The sequence below is a fragment of the Hippocampus bargibanti genome, linkage group LG04 (genome assembly GCF_051943395.1).
Source record: "Hippocampus bargibanti isolate YZ-2025 linkage group LG04, ASM5194339v1, whole genome shotgun sequence".
Classification (NCBI taxonomy): domain Eukaryota; kingdom Metazoa; phylum Chordata; class Actinopteri; order Syngnathiformes; family Syngnathidae; genus Hippocampus; species Hippocampus bargibanti.
In genome coordinates, this window is record NC_142737.1 from 21319888 (window position 1) to 21334346 (window position 14459).

Genomic DNA, 14459 nt, shown 5'->3' on the forward strand with positions numbered 1-14459 from the left:
GATGATGTCAGTGCCTCACCAGCAGTGACGTGCAGTCAGTGGAGGCAGGTGAGGCAGTGCCTCACATGCCATCATGGAAAGCTGTCATGGAAATATCAAATGAAAACATAAATTAAACAGTTAGATGTATTTAGTGATTTGTACTTTAAAGTTCTTGTCCATTTAACTTCACCGTTTTAGGTTTTTTTTCAAAATCGCTGAATTTTCACATTTACCATTCAAATACGAAGTAGAGACGAGTGGTGACGTCATCGATGACGTCAGTGCCTCACCAGCCATGAACCTCACCGCACGTCACTGTGATGCAGCAACAAGTACAATCATTTTGGTTCAAGATCTGTACTGATGGATGTAATATGGCCATGAACATATAAAAATAAACTTGGTTCCATGAATAAATACATTTAATAGACGTCTTACAAAAATAAAAATACATTCAAATACCATTTACACAGATTTTCAAATGATCAATACAAATGCCAATAGACCATATGTTTAACGAGTTAATCCGTACAGTAATTATTTTAGAAGTAAACACATTTTTTCCTGTGCATCTGGAATGTTTATCCTTCAAATTTGATCCAGTAAAAATCACCTCCATTTCTGCATGAAGATAAGTCTGTGGTATATTAGGTCTTGGATTGGATTGGATTGGATTTGCCTTTATTAGTCTCGCACTGGAGAAATTTACATTTCACAGCAGCAAAGTTATGAAAGGAATGAAAGTAGAAAAACAAAATACATGAGCTGCTGGAAAGGCAGCCACTCTCGCGGCGCCGTCTGAAGTCAAAAGACCAAAAAAAAAACAAAAAAAAACGTCAACTTTGACGTCAATTAGTGATCTTGGATTTAAACACCCAAGGCTCTATTTTCATGCACAGCACAAGTCTAACACAAAGCTAAGTGTAATTTTGCCCACTCGTGGTGTTTTCTTTCTTTTGCTAATTTCTCAGACAAGCTCAGTTAGAAACACACCATGATGGGCGTGAACACAGCCGATTATCATTCCGTCAGATGGAAGGCTCCTTTCACTCCCTTTAAAATCACGGCATGAGAGGTGCGTAGATTTGACCCGAAATAAACTCACTGCACTCCGGACTAAAGATCAAAGCTCATATGGAATTGGATGCAGACCTCCACTGGTGGATGATGTAATTACAGACGATTTGATGAGCACACAGAGATCATTTTCCAACCTGATCGTTTGTGACTGTGTGAAAATGTTGTTGTTGTTGTACATTGTTGTCATGTTAATCCATGAAATACGATAGCATTCACCATACATATTCATGCAGCTCACATACCTCCAACATTGCATTACACCACCTGTGCTACAACTTAGACCTATTTTCAGATGGTTTAAAACTTAGCCTCCCTTCAGCCACCAAATTGTCAGGTGCACCTTTTGGAAAAGAAAACGCCACTGGTCCGCCGGAACGCAAAGCAAAGTCTGCCAAATTAATAAACAGGCTAAATGAGGCTTGCACCTGTACAAAAATCAAGACGCGTCTGACTTGGGCACACATTTTGTCATTGAGACTAAAGCCCTATTATCTTGGAGGCCTGCCTCGTCCTCTTCCCCTGCCTTGTCCGGGTTGAGGCCGCCGAGCATTTCCAGGAGGTTGGCTTCTTAGTCCCGGTGCCCGGGTCACTGCCCCCCGGGGATTGGAAGCAGCCAATGACACATCTTTTTGCAGGTTAACCCCTTTCCCGTTGGCTGCTGCGCCTGGCTTCATTTTTGGAGACTTGGTTCCTTTTCCAATGACAACTTCTGAAAAGATTAGCAGTGAATACAAAGTAGAAATTGGACGACATGCAGAGCAAAAATAAAGTACTGTTTGGGCATACCCGGTGGACGCGGCTCTTCCTCAGTCAGTGGAAGTATCAAAGATTTGTCTGGCAGTAAGTCCTCCAAATCTTTTAGGACTTGATTCGTACTGTCCGTGTTGTTCCTGCGATTCTTCTCCTCATCTCGAGCCTTACAGAGTCACCAAATGTTTAATGGGCTTTTTTTCTTCAACAGGAAATAAGTACATTTTGGGAATGGCAATACTTACCATTTGCATCTTCTTTTTAAGTTCCACATTTGCTTGTTGATATCCTTTTGACACCGCATTCAGATAATATATAGCTAGCCTGTTGTATGAAATGTAATAAATGAGTTATGGCATGGAGAATAAGATGATACACTTATTACAAGTGTAACTAAAGGATTTGCGAGCACATGTAGAGTATTTTGTGATTTACATTTGTCAGTGCTTATGACTGTAGCTGAACTTTTCATCACACTAACTGCTCTTTCAAACATGATGATGACACAGTATCTCATTTATTTGTGCAGATCATATTAGCGTATGGAAGTGTAACTAAGAGTCTTGTGAACACATGTAGAGTACTAGAAGCACGCATTCACTGCAGTAATGATTTACAAGTTGTTGCTTGTTCAGTGTTCTATCCCTCCACAAAGTTTAATTGTCCATTTATCCAATTCCTACAGCTCTCATTAGATTTGCAGCTGAGCCTGAGCCCCGCATAGCTGATTTTGGATCAGATATAGACCAACAGCCAATGGACAATCTTAAGTCTTTGAATAACCCTACGCATATGTTTATAGCTACTAGGCTTTGGATAATACCACTAGTCATGAATATGAAGCGTGACTTAATTTGTGATGGTACATTTAACTTGAATTTACACCATAAGAAGTACAGCAGGCATAATAAGTCCGGGGTTGGTGGCATAGCTGAATATATTCCCAATGAAGGAAGGAAGATCCTGCTCGATAGTCTCCATGACTACGTCATACATCTTCTCTTGGCCACTGCAAGTCAAATAAAATGAGGAAATACAATGTATTTAACTTTAATGAGAAGTCATTTCATCCGCTATTTTTTACATTATATCCAAAGCATAAATCCCATGACTGACCTGAATGGCCCACAGTCAAATGATGGAGACAGAGTCATTATAGTGTAGACCACTGGCAGCAGACTAAGGAAGAGCACCAATAGCAGCAAACTCATATAGAAGTTGTTGGAGCGTGAGGCTTTGAAGACTCGTTCGTGAGGAACATTACAGGCCATCACAGCCCAACATTGATAGTACATCGAACACAGGAGACGCAATACGTTCAGACCCACCAGCCCTGGAGCGTAAAATGCACCCATCCTGAAAGAAAAATTCTTGTGAGCAAAGAAAATCTTCATCAGAATGCTGTAGTGTTACATAGCGTATTTTCCGGTGTATAAGGCGCACCGGACTATAAGGCTCGCCCCCCAATGAATGGTGTATTTTCAATTTTGTTCCCATATGTAAGGTCCGTCGGAATATAAGGCGCACCTTCAATTAATGACATGTTTTAAAACGTTTTTCATATACGGGGTACACCATATTGTAAGGGTTTACGTTTTATACAGTACATCCCCGCATGGACTGTGCACTACTTCTTCTACAATGGAGTTGTGGCTGCTGACAGTAGTCGCGATACCTGTTGATGCTCAACATTACTTCAGGTATAAGGCGCAGGGACATCTTTTGAAGAAAATGAAGGCTTTTATGTGCGACTTCTACACTGGAAAATACAGTAAGTAAATGTTCCCAAATCACCATATCATTCCTTGATTGAAGATGAGACTCAGCACATTTCCACTGATGTCAAACTCACCATAAGAAGGCTGGCGTGAATAAAAAACAAGCGTTTTAATAGAATTTAAAACAGTTACAGTTTAAACATTACTCTCCTCCCCGAGCAGTTGTAATCATGTGTCTCACTTCCTGTAATTAAGATCCCAGTGCGGTGTAATGTTTCACTCCCTTCTTGGGATCATCTATCTTGATGCCACGTTGGAATGTATCAGATTAACTTGATGTAGTCGGACATCAATAATACAGTACATCATTAGCATAAACATAGTAGGAGCCCTTTCTGCTGTATGTGTACCAGAAGAAACCTAATCAAGAACAAATTAGGCATATGATGACTCATAAGAAATAAAATGTGCTGCTACCTGACTAAGAGTCACTGACATAAAATGTGAGCACTCACAAATCCAGCCTCCAGGTCCCAGCACCAACAGTAGTTGAGGAAACGGACAATGACAGCTCGAAAGAAGTCCCCAATCAGGATAGTCAAGTAGTTCACTTGCATGTCAGAAACAATCAGCTTCACAAATTCCTGCAAAGCAAAATAAACAGTGAGAATGGACAGAGTAGAGGAGCATTGGGATGTGTTCACCAGGAGAAACCTGTCGCTACTCTTACTGACAATGCCAACTGCGGTCTCCCAGCAGGGTCCTCTGATGACGTCGGCAGGGTGGACATCAGGAGGAGGCACATCTGTGGTGTTAAAGTTGCTACTATACTCGTTTAACGCCCATTCTGTACTATTCCTGATGGTCTTTTCACTCTCCAGCTTTAGAATACAAAGAAGGTGCATAGGAATGTCAGGAATAAAAATCTAGAATTGCTCTTTCATTAATTTTACAAAGGGGGATTCTCTTAATATGGGCTTTTTTTAACAATTAGTTTCTGATCAGGAATATGCATTCAGCACTGGAGACCTCTGAATAGCAAAAGGTGTAGCATCTAGTCCTCATTCTCAACACAAATTTGCTGCTCAAAACTGTAAATCCATTGTCAAACTCAGTATAAACACCTAACCCCACTCCACCATTCTTCAACAGAAAGAGTCTCCGGATTTTTTCTAATCTCATATTATTTTTGGATCGATGTTGAATGACTGTGTCTTTGTGTTGTCATATTATTTTGTTAATTTGTTTTTTGTTCTTTTGACTTCAAGATGGCGCCCCGAGAGTGGCTACCTTTCCAGCAGCTCCCGTACATGTATTTAGTTTTTCTACTTATTCCCCACCTTTCCTCTTGCTTCCATAACTATGCTGCTGTGAAATGAAATTTCTCCACTGCAAGACTAATAAAGGCTAATCCAATTCCATGTCCAATCCAATCCAAGTGCTTGATCGTATTTGCTCTGGAACGCTTCGATAGCATTTTCTCTTCAACCTCAATAGCAAAGCTGCTCTGATGGCAAAGTGTGTTGTGGTAAATGGATATTGCGTAACAAATGGTAGAATCAGTCAGACACAGCTACCTGATGTCACCACTTGTTTTTTTCCCTGAGTGGCGTGTGGAAGAAAATAGACGAGAGAACACTGGACAAGGATGATCTAAGTAGACTGCTTTTACACACGGCCGCATCAGCCTTACCTTTGCATTGACCTCATCGAAAAGGGCAAAGAGAAATGTGTAAAGATTTCCCAGGAAAAGTGCAAAGATGCGTCCCAGTTGCCACTTGAGAGCAATTCGAGGGTGATAATCCTCCAGTTCAGCAATGGTTTCAAAAAGAGGAGGACACACCAAACCCAGCAAAGACATCACAAACTCCACCTAATAGATGTTTCATCGAGTGGAATGACAAACAAACACAATTTTTAATTCCACCTCTAACCCCGGAATCAGAATATGTCCACAAAACGATCAACGTCAACCTGCCTCATTCTTTTCAAACCAGGAGAGTTCATCGTTATCCATGTTGGCAAATTCCTGGGAGCGCTTTACCACAAAGTAAATGAGGTAACCACTGCCTCCCAGGCTGCACAGGATCAGAACATTAGCAAGGACCCTGAGAAAGCAACGCAAGTGGATGTTTTCATCCTTCTGGTTTTCCTGTTCATCGACAATGGATTCCTACGGGTTGCATAAACACATTTTATGAATCTTGGGCATTAAGACTTACTTTTGTGGGTTGATCTGAATTATATGGAAGGAAAAAAAACAATAACATGAATTTCAAAAGCGGGACAATCCCCCATCGAGAGGATTTCCTGGAATTGATTCCCGTTATAATGATTCCTTGATATAAATTCTGATTTTCTCACCTTGAAGCTGGTGGTAATGGAGGCATACTTATTATCTGCTGTCTCTGGGTTTCCAATTAGGTAATCCCAGCTGGTGAACATCTTCCAACTAAAGGTGAACTCTCCCTCGTCAGCTCCATCGCCTCCTTCATTTGCATTTCGGGCCATCCTGTAAGGAAGATAAAAATAACATGGCCCACTTTTATTGAATTGACTACTGCACCCTAGAAGCGCCTGTGTTTGTGTTTCATACGTTCTAATGACAACCATCAAGCTGTATCCAAAGATGCCAAGGCCAACCAGCAAGTATGACAGGGGAAGTCTGAACTGCAGCACACCAACGGTTCGCTTATGATCATAGTATCCGTAGAACAAAAAAGAATATTTGCAGTAACCCTGTTGGAAAGGAAAGGATACCAAAATAAAAAATATTTAAAAAAATGTGTTGACAAAGGTAGTGGGATAGTTTGCCATTTCAGGTAGGAATTGAAAATTTTGCAGTTACAATATTTTCCACATTTATGGGACAAATGTACAACGTTTTGGAATTTGTTTGGGATAATGTTTCCTTATTCATCCAAAACAACATTTGTGAGACCAGAGATGACTGACCTTGGACCCAAGAAAAGAGTTGGCTCAAAGTTTCATGGTTTCATTTGTTGGGGTTGAGGTCAGGGCAAGTTGTTCTAGAACCAAATTGGTGGAAAAACTTGATGGAGCTTGTTTTGTGTAATGGGCCAAAAAAATCTCACATGAATGCATAGAATCGCTCAATATGTTCAATTCCTGATCAATTGAATAAGTGAGTGATTAAGAAGTGTACGACAATATTGTAATATTTGGAGTCAGCCAAAAACACACATACCGGTAATTAATAACAACTGTACAGTATCATTTTAGATTAATTTGTTGAATCCATGAAAGTTGGATAACGACAGTTGATCAATATAAGTCAGATTCTCACACCAAAATCAAAGAGCACAGAGAAGTCCATAGCTTTTGCCTGCTCCTGCCGCGGCACAGTTTTCCTGGGAATGGAGCCATATGGTAGACCCATGAGAATCTAAATTACACAGAACAGGTCATCGGAGAGGAGGCACTTGATGGCTTTATCAGTGTCTGAAACTCATGACAAAAAGTTAGCGGACATCCGGGCAGACAACTCTGAAAAGTTGCCTGCCCGGCCATAAAGTTGCCTGCCCCATTTTTCCTAACTTGGAACACGATAAGATGACTAATCACAAAAAAAACCATTGTTGCGAAGTATAAGATTTTTATTTTTTTTTAATTAAGGAAGTACACCTACCGCAAATGCTCCCTTGCTCATGGTAAATATCCCTTGCTGAAGAGTTTGCTCCAGTTGTCATCATGGCGTACAATGCAATGTTTGCGTTGTATTGTCCGCTAAAATCCACGTGGGCTCCTCTTTCTAAGCGCCTTTCAAAACTCTCAAGTACACTTTTCAGTCACGGTGTAGTCCGAAGCACGAAATAGGCTTCTGATTGGCTGTCGGTGCCGAGTATGCAAATGATAATTTGCGTACTCGCAAATGACAATTTGCATACTCTGCACCGGCAGCCAATCAGAAGCGTTTTGAAAGCCGCTTAGAAAGAGGAGTCCACGTGGCTTGTAGCGGTTTGCTTGTAGCTTTTGCTTTATTGACTAAAACAAATGTTTGATTTGAAAAAAAAAAAAAAATCACTTTTCTTGAAGAAGTTGCCGGCCACCCGGGCCGAGATGTCTTGCAAGTTGTACGCCCGACGTAAAAGTTGTACGCCCCGGGCCACCGGGCAAACGCTATTTCAAACACTGGCTTTATAAAATATCAAATAATTGAAAGTGTTGTACCTCAGGAAGAACCACCAAGCCAAACATGAACCCAAACAGGACCAGATTCAGACCATACATCCACCTCAGAAATATGAAATAGGATGCCACAGAGGACCCAAAGTGACCTAAGAGCAGATGCTGACCTTAGTAGGGGAACCAAAATGCTTCATGAATTCCATTCTTTCTTGGAGAATATCATCATGGTACCAACTTTCCACTTCCTTTATCTTCCTCTCCCAGGGTATGCAGGCTGTTTTGAAGTTCTCAAAGTCACGTTTGAACTTGATGAATTTCTACGGTGAAATGTTGATATCATCATGTCTCAAACCACCAACAGTTGTTTTGTCACACCTTTAACAAATCAAGTCAAGTCAACAAATGTGCCGATTAAACACAGTACCTTAGTCATCATGACTTTGAATGCATACAACTTCTTTCCCTTCCCTTTGCCGAGAGCTCCTTCAAACTTTTCAATAAACTCCTGTGCCTCCCTATTAGGCAATCGTAGAAAGTCTATCATTAGAAATGGAGAATGCAGGGAAAAGGAACCGATCAACAGTGGTTCAATCCGGTCTGTTAATGAGTGTTGAAATCCGGAAGTGAAGAGAGAAGGATGGAATGAGTCACTCTGGGATGACACTTTGTACATGGTGATAGTACTAAATGGAATGACCATGACAGAAACCACCACACCACAGACAAAACTATGTCAAGTTCATGAAAAAATAATGACAACACGTCCCGTTGTGCTTGCTTACAAACATCTCGACTTTCACACCAGCTACAAAACTTTATCTTTCTAGTGTTTTGTATGGTTGATTAACCTCTTAGTTATCTTTCATTAAGTTCAAGTACCAACTACAAAAAAATGTTTCTATTAACTCATTCACTGCCAGATAATGTGAAAAATATGTCCACTCCAGTGGCAGGGTTTTTTTGTCATTTTCACTCAAATTGCAGGACCCACAAAATATTGAGTTGAAGGACTACATAAACATTCAATACAGCGTAAGAAACCTTAGACTCCTTTCATCAGAAAAAAATTGTTCATTTGTAAGTTATATGGATCTGGAGTTATCTGAGCTTGAAGTGGGGGCAGCTGTACAAAAGGCATACCCTGCCCCCTTATGGGAGGGAAGCACATTGCCAGAGGTCTGACCACAGCTTGAGCCGCACCCCCAAGCAAGAAAACCCAAAATATGAACAAATTCGGGAATGGCGCTTTTCAATTCCCGAATGCATTTGGGAAAGGCAGTGAAAGAGTCTAACATATGTTGTTGTTGTTGTTATTATTATTATTTCAAAGACATCACGCCATCACTGGGAATGATTAAAATCCTTGAAAATCAACACTGTTATCGAAAGTAATCGTCGAAACAACAGTCACACAAACTGTACCACATGTAGGACTGATCAACTGGAAAGCTCACATGATGGTTTCTGGAGATGTGTGTGCCCATTGTGACATTCCTTACAGGTTCAAACACTGCACTAAAATGATAGGGTGACACAAATGGTCCGGCTCACCATATTTGAAACCTACACAGAAGGTTTGGCTTTGAATATCACACTACTTAGTAGCTCAGGATTGCAGATACGATTCAAAAACAAAAACTTTGATCTCAATGAAGTGCAGTCAGTAGTTTGTAAAGGCTCATGGTTCTGTAAGAGAAGCAAAATAAACAGTTAAAGCAACAAACAAGCTTTAATACGCACAGTCATCATCACATGTACAGGACATATGTGATGGGAGGCCCCAAGAGAAGCGCGTGAAAGGTTTTGCGTGGAAAAAATATGCATTTTCTGGTGTATAAATCCAACCCAAAAGCCTTCGTTTTCTTTCAAAGATGACCTTGAGCCTTATATGCCGATGTGCCTTATATGTGAAATGGTATTGAACCACAACAGGTCTTGCAAATACTGTCTGGAGCCACCAACTCCAAGTAGTGTGTGGCCCATGCTGGGATATATAAAACGTAAGACCTTTAGTGTCGCGCCTTCTAATGTGATTTTCCTTATACGTATATGGAAAATTTTGTTCACCATATCTAATTTGTAATGGATTATTTAATTACAGACAATGGCGTTGTTGGTTGCTTAATCACCTGACATGTTTCGGCGTGTACTTCCGCCTTCATCAGAGTGTTTGTGAAACATAAATGACTGAAGGTGCACCTAATAGTCCCGTGCGCCTGATATATGGTAAAAGTGCACCATTTAGGTGCACCATTCGTTTAGGGTGCACCTATTAGGCCAGTGCACCTTATACACCGGAGAATGCGGTAATTAAAAAGAAAATGCAAATAAAAAAATCATCATCATCATAATAACTGACAGTGACGTGCAGTCTCAAGGAAAGGAGTTGAAATTAGTTTTTTAGGATTGCATTCTTTACTTGAGTAATATAAGTCTCCTCCTCATACGCCATGGTTTATTCCTTAGAGTGGCAATCAGTTTCTTCTTTTCCTCTACCTCTTCCTTAAGAGCTGCCATCTCTCCTTCAGACAAAGATTCTTCATCAGAGTCAGAGGAGGAAGAAGAGCTGATGAAGGGAAAGAGCATTCATGTTCTATGGATTTTTTGCAACGACGACAATTACCGTATTTACTGGTGTATAAGACACACCCAAAAGCCTTGATTTTCTTCAAAAGATGACTCTACACCTTCTACGCTGGTGCGACTTATATGTGAAGTAATATTGAGCCGCAACAGGTCTCGCAACGACTGTCAGCAGCCACTGACCATTTCCCCTTGTAGAAAAAGTAGTGCGTAACCCCAGCCTCTACTGTAGCGCCTTATGATGTGGTGTGCCTCATATTTGGAAAACATTGTCATTCATTGAAGGTGCGCCTTATACCGGTGCACCTTCTATATGGAAAAAAACGTGAAAATACAACATTATTTAGGGTGGGTGCCTTATACACCAGAAAATACGGTACAGTTCTCATAAAAGTGAAAGGATGCGTCTTCACTGAAAATTTATGATCAAGCAGATTAGATCTATTTTTTCAGTGATTGAAATATCTGATGTTAACAACATACACAGTATACAGTATTGTCGTGCTCATTTCAAATCCCAAATTTAAGTCAGCACATTCAATAGTCTGTTCCCTGGATGCCATGAAACAGATGGGAGGTTGAGCTTTATGGAATAATGAATCATTGAGTTAATAATCAGACTAATGGATGATGCTTGACTTGCTGTGAAGTTTACAGCAAATATAGTGGGCAACATTTGATGTCTTCGCTGACTGATTCAAACGGGAGTCCTATGCATGGTTCGACGGTCAACGGGCATACTGAGCTTTACAAAAGTTGAATGTCTGTGGGTATTGTGGGTGAGAGAGGCTCTCAGAGAATACCACACCTGCTGCTCAATTTTCCCGTGTTCTTTTTGTCCTTCTCACAACCTTTATCGTTTCCTTGTTTCCCTTTAGCATCTCCTTTCTTCCCTTTATTCTGCTCCTCTTTGTCCTTTTTTGACACCTCCTTTGGTATTTTCTTCTTCCTCCTGTGGTCCTCCTCACACTCCTCTTCATTTTCCTCCCTTGCTGCTTTCTTCCTTGGAAGAGTTTTGGAGGCTTTGCTTTTCACACTCTTGTTACCATCCTCTTCTTCATCACTGTCCCGACGGTGTGCTTTCTTCTGTCTTCCTCTCTTTCTCGGTGTCTCATCTTCCTCACTATCATCCTCATCACAGTACCGCTCCGCTTTACGCTGAGGCTTGGCTTTTCTGATTTTAATTCTTCTCCTGGTCTCTTCTGGAAAAAAAATCCAAAATCATTTTGGTTAATCAAAATGTCGGTGGATTTCTTTAGCTAAGCAAAGAGAGAGACAAACAATGTCTACTGTGTAAAATATTTCCAAACTTTAAATGTAAACAAAATGCAACCGTTCAACATGTGCAATCTAATACCGGTTCAATATCCAATTTGAAACTAGCATCAACGATGTGTCTTCATACTCATAATAATAATCCATTTAAATTGATGGAGTCAGTGAAATATTTATTGAACAGCATCATACTGAAAGTCACTTGTAATATTTTTGAAATCTTTTTTAACAATGCAGTAAAATTGTTATTATTGCAACAGCAGAATTTCTGATACAATTCTTGTATCGGAGATAAAAAAAAAAATACTGAAACATAAGTTGAAAAGGCAAGTTTGAGTAGAACCTAAAACGGACTCACCTTCACTTCCACTGTCGATGACAGCATCCACCTCCATGCCAACTGGAACAAGCAAAAAGTCAAACAAATGATCCCTGACACCAGTTGTAACCATGTAACAGGAAGCATACTGACAAAAGCGTTTTGACAAAAGCATTCTCACCGGCTTCAACATCAATAGCTGCATCATTTCTTTTTTTAGAAGGCATTCTGTCTCAGTCGTTGATTGTCTATTTGACCGATTGACTTATTCCTGTTTCAGTCTCTGTCTGCAAGTGAGGGAGCCTCATCCACCTCTGAAGGCAAATATGCACACAACCACATGCACACACACATTCGAAGGAGCAAATGTGCTCCAGTTCAGACTGCTTCTTGGCAACAAAGTCCATCAGATGACGAGCAGTAACCCAGGAAAAAAAATGACTTTAACAACATGTAAAAAGACATTGGCCATGTCAATCCAAATAGTAAATGATACGTTAAGTCAATTTATAAATTACAGGTGTCAGACTCAAGGTGTGGGGTTTATATCTTTTTGGGTTTATATCACATCATTTTATGTCCGGCGCAAATTAAGCATGTGAACTTCCATGATGCTTGCTAAAATCACTAATTAGATTTAGTTGTCTTATTTAATAAATAATAATAATGATACTAATACTAATAATGGCAAATCCAGTCCAATCCATATTGGAAGCATCTTTTCTTTTTACTCCTCTTTACAGTAACTTAAAGGACAATCGAGGTCTCCGGACAAGTTGTGTCCATAATTTGTAAAATGGCTTCAAATGACTTCTACTGAGCGTATTTTAAAAAGATTCCACCGCATATAGCTATATTTTACATTTTAAAACTCGCGCTGAATATTCAGGAAGTCTTGTTTTTGAGTTGGTGACGAGTCCGTACGTGACGTCACTAAAGGAACGCCCCCTGAACGAAAAAAAGACACATTGTAGCAGTCCTTCCATCACGTCAATGTATTTTGCTGTATTGTTTGGTCTGAAAACCTTGTGTTGCACCCAAAAGCCACCAGAAGAGGGGGTCCAAGCTCCATATAAGGAATTTATCAGCCTGTGGAAACGGAGGTGGCCAAGGGAGGTCGCCATTTTGTGCCTCTTTTCTGGTGATCATTTCTCCCCAATGTTGCCTCAAAATGGCATGGAATAAATTCTTTAATCGATTGCAAACATGTATGCTTTCCTCTTCAGAACTATTTGAATCATATTCATAACTGGAGGTGTAACAAGAAAGCATATTCTCCGAATCTGAAGCCATTGTTTTGATTCTCAAGCAATGCAAGCCGTCTTGGCGTGACGTCACAAACTGGGGGCGGGACTTTCTGAAAATGCCCAATTCGCAGCTCAATTTTTCGCAGATTTTGGACACTTTGAGTCATTTTTATTGGTGCTTTGCATTTGAATAAAAATATCATACTGCGTGTTTTGGGTATTTTAGATGCTATAAAACGTTTTTCTGATGTCAGTTAAGAAACAAACAAGTGACGTTAGTTGTTCTTTAAACAATGGTCGTATGAACCATTATTGTCGACTTTTTATGTAGTTTCAGTGATAACAGTGCCCCAAGTGGAACAATTACTAAAATGTGACCAACGACAAAAAGGAGTTTGACACCCGTTTTAAATGGGTCATGTATAACACGTGCAACACTGTTTACGCGATGATCATTGGAAAGGGAAGTGGCTCTCACATAGCACATACAATGGTTTGTTTTAAGCTGTCATTGAACTGGAAAGGAGAAATCAGAGCGAAAAAATAAAAAAAATAAAAACAATCAAAGTTGGGTGACAGGTGGTGTAAACACTGTAAAATGTTCAAGTAAAAGTTCAGGGTGAGGATAGGTTACATGAATACTGTCGATATTTAATAGAGGAGATGCAAAATTGAGAAGCTAATGTTGTACTGATGTGTTACAACAACCGTGATGTGAGCCTGTTGTCAAATGTCAGGTTGGTCCTTTTGAATAATGCATTGAAAAAAGAGAGCTGTGCAATATGAAGTCATCCAGAACCCCCTCATTTTGGTCCATTGAACGTGCACCTCCCAGTTGTCCGCTCCATTTCAATCTATCCTACCTGCATTACTTTTGTGATCATGTGTTATCCTTCTCCAAATCTCATTTGATTTTCCCACAAAAGTGTTAATAAACCAAATAAATTCATATGAATGGCAAAGTAGTTACCACATTGATCCACATTGGTAGTCAAGTAGTTAGCACGCAGACTTCACAGTGTAGAGACCATGGGCTCATTCCCCGCTTTGGCGTCCCAGTGTGGAGCTCTCTGGACCCTCCGGTTTCCTCCCACATTCCAAAAACATGCATGGGAGGCTGATTGAACATTTCAAATTGCCCCTCAGTGTGTGTGTAAGCGCAAATGGTTGTTTGTCTCTGTGCTGACAACCAATTCAGGGTGTTCCCCGTCTGCTGCCCAAAGACAGATGGGATTGTCCATCACCCCCCTGCAATCCCAGTGAGTATTAGACGATTCATATAATGAATGGATGGATGGATGGATGGATGGATGGATGGGAATATATTCATTTTTTTTTATTTTACGGCGGACAATC

The 14459-nt window shown here is 40.3% G+C and overlaps 1 protein-coding gene across 1 annotated transcript; it reads right to left on the minus strand.

The window, feature by feature from the left end:
- Nucleotides 1–412: 412 nt before the first annotated feature.
- On the minus strand, nucleotides 413–12152 carry tmc2b (transmembrane channel-like 2b). The gene is made up of 20 exons (XM_088994684.1): nucleotides 12038–12152; nucleotides 11896–11937; nucleotides 11071–11464; nucleotides 10099–10245; nucleotides 8104–8194; nucleotides 7915–7996; nucleotides 7722–7828; nucleotides 6838–6936; nucleotides 6127–6269; nucleotides 5895–6042; nucleotides 5509–5703; nucleotides 5224–5403; nucleotides 4265–4411; nucleotides 4046–4174; nucleotides 3607–3674; nucleotides 2929–3168; nucleotides 2696–2821; nucleotides 2058–2136; nucleotides 1849–1978; nucleotides 413–1771 (listed from the first exon to the last, which is right to left on the minus strand). Exons 1-20 carry the CDS (start codon nucleotides 12081–12083, stop codon nucleotides 1551–1553), a joined length of 2814 nt encoding a protein of 937 aa, XP_088850810.1. The 5' UTR covers nucleotides 12084–12152; the 3' UTR covers nucleotides 413–1550.
- Between the last annotated feature and the right edge of the window lie 2307 nt (nucleotides 12153–14459).

Coding starts and splice junctions, on each gene's coding strand:
- tmc2b (XM_088994684.1), bottom strand. CDS start 12,083: ATGCCTTCTAAAAAAAGAAATGATGCAGCTATTGATGTTGAAGCCG. Junction 4,412..5,223: donor TCGATGAGGTCAATGCAAAG/GTAAGGCTGATG, acceptor TGTATTCTAAAG/CTGGAGAGTGAAAAGACCAT. Junction 3,169..3,606: donor TTCAATCAAGGAATGATATG/GTGATTTGGGAA, acceptor TTTTTCTTTCAG/GATGGGTGCATTTTACGCTC.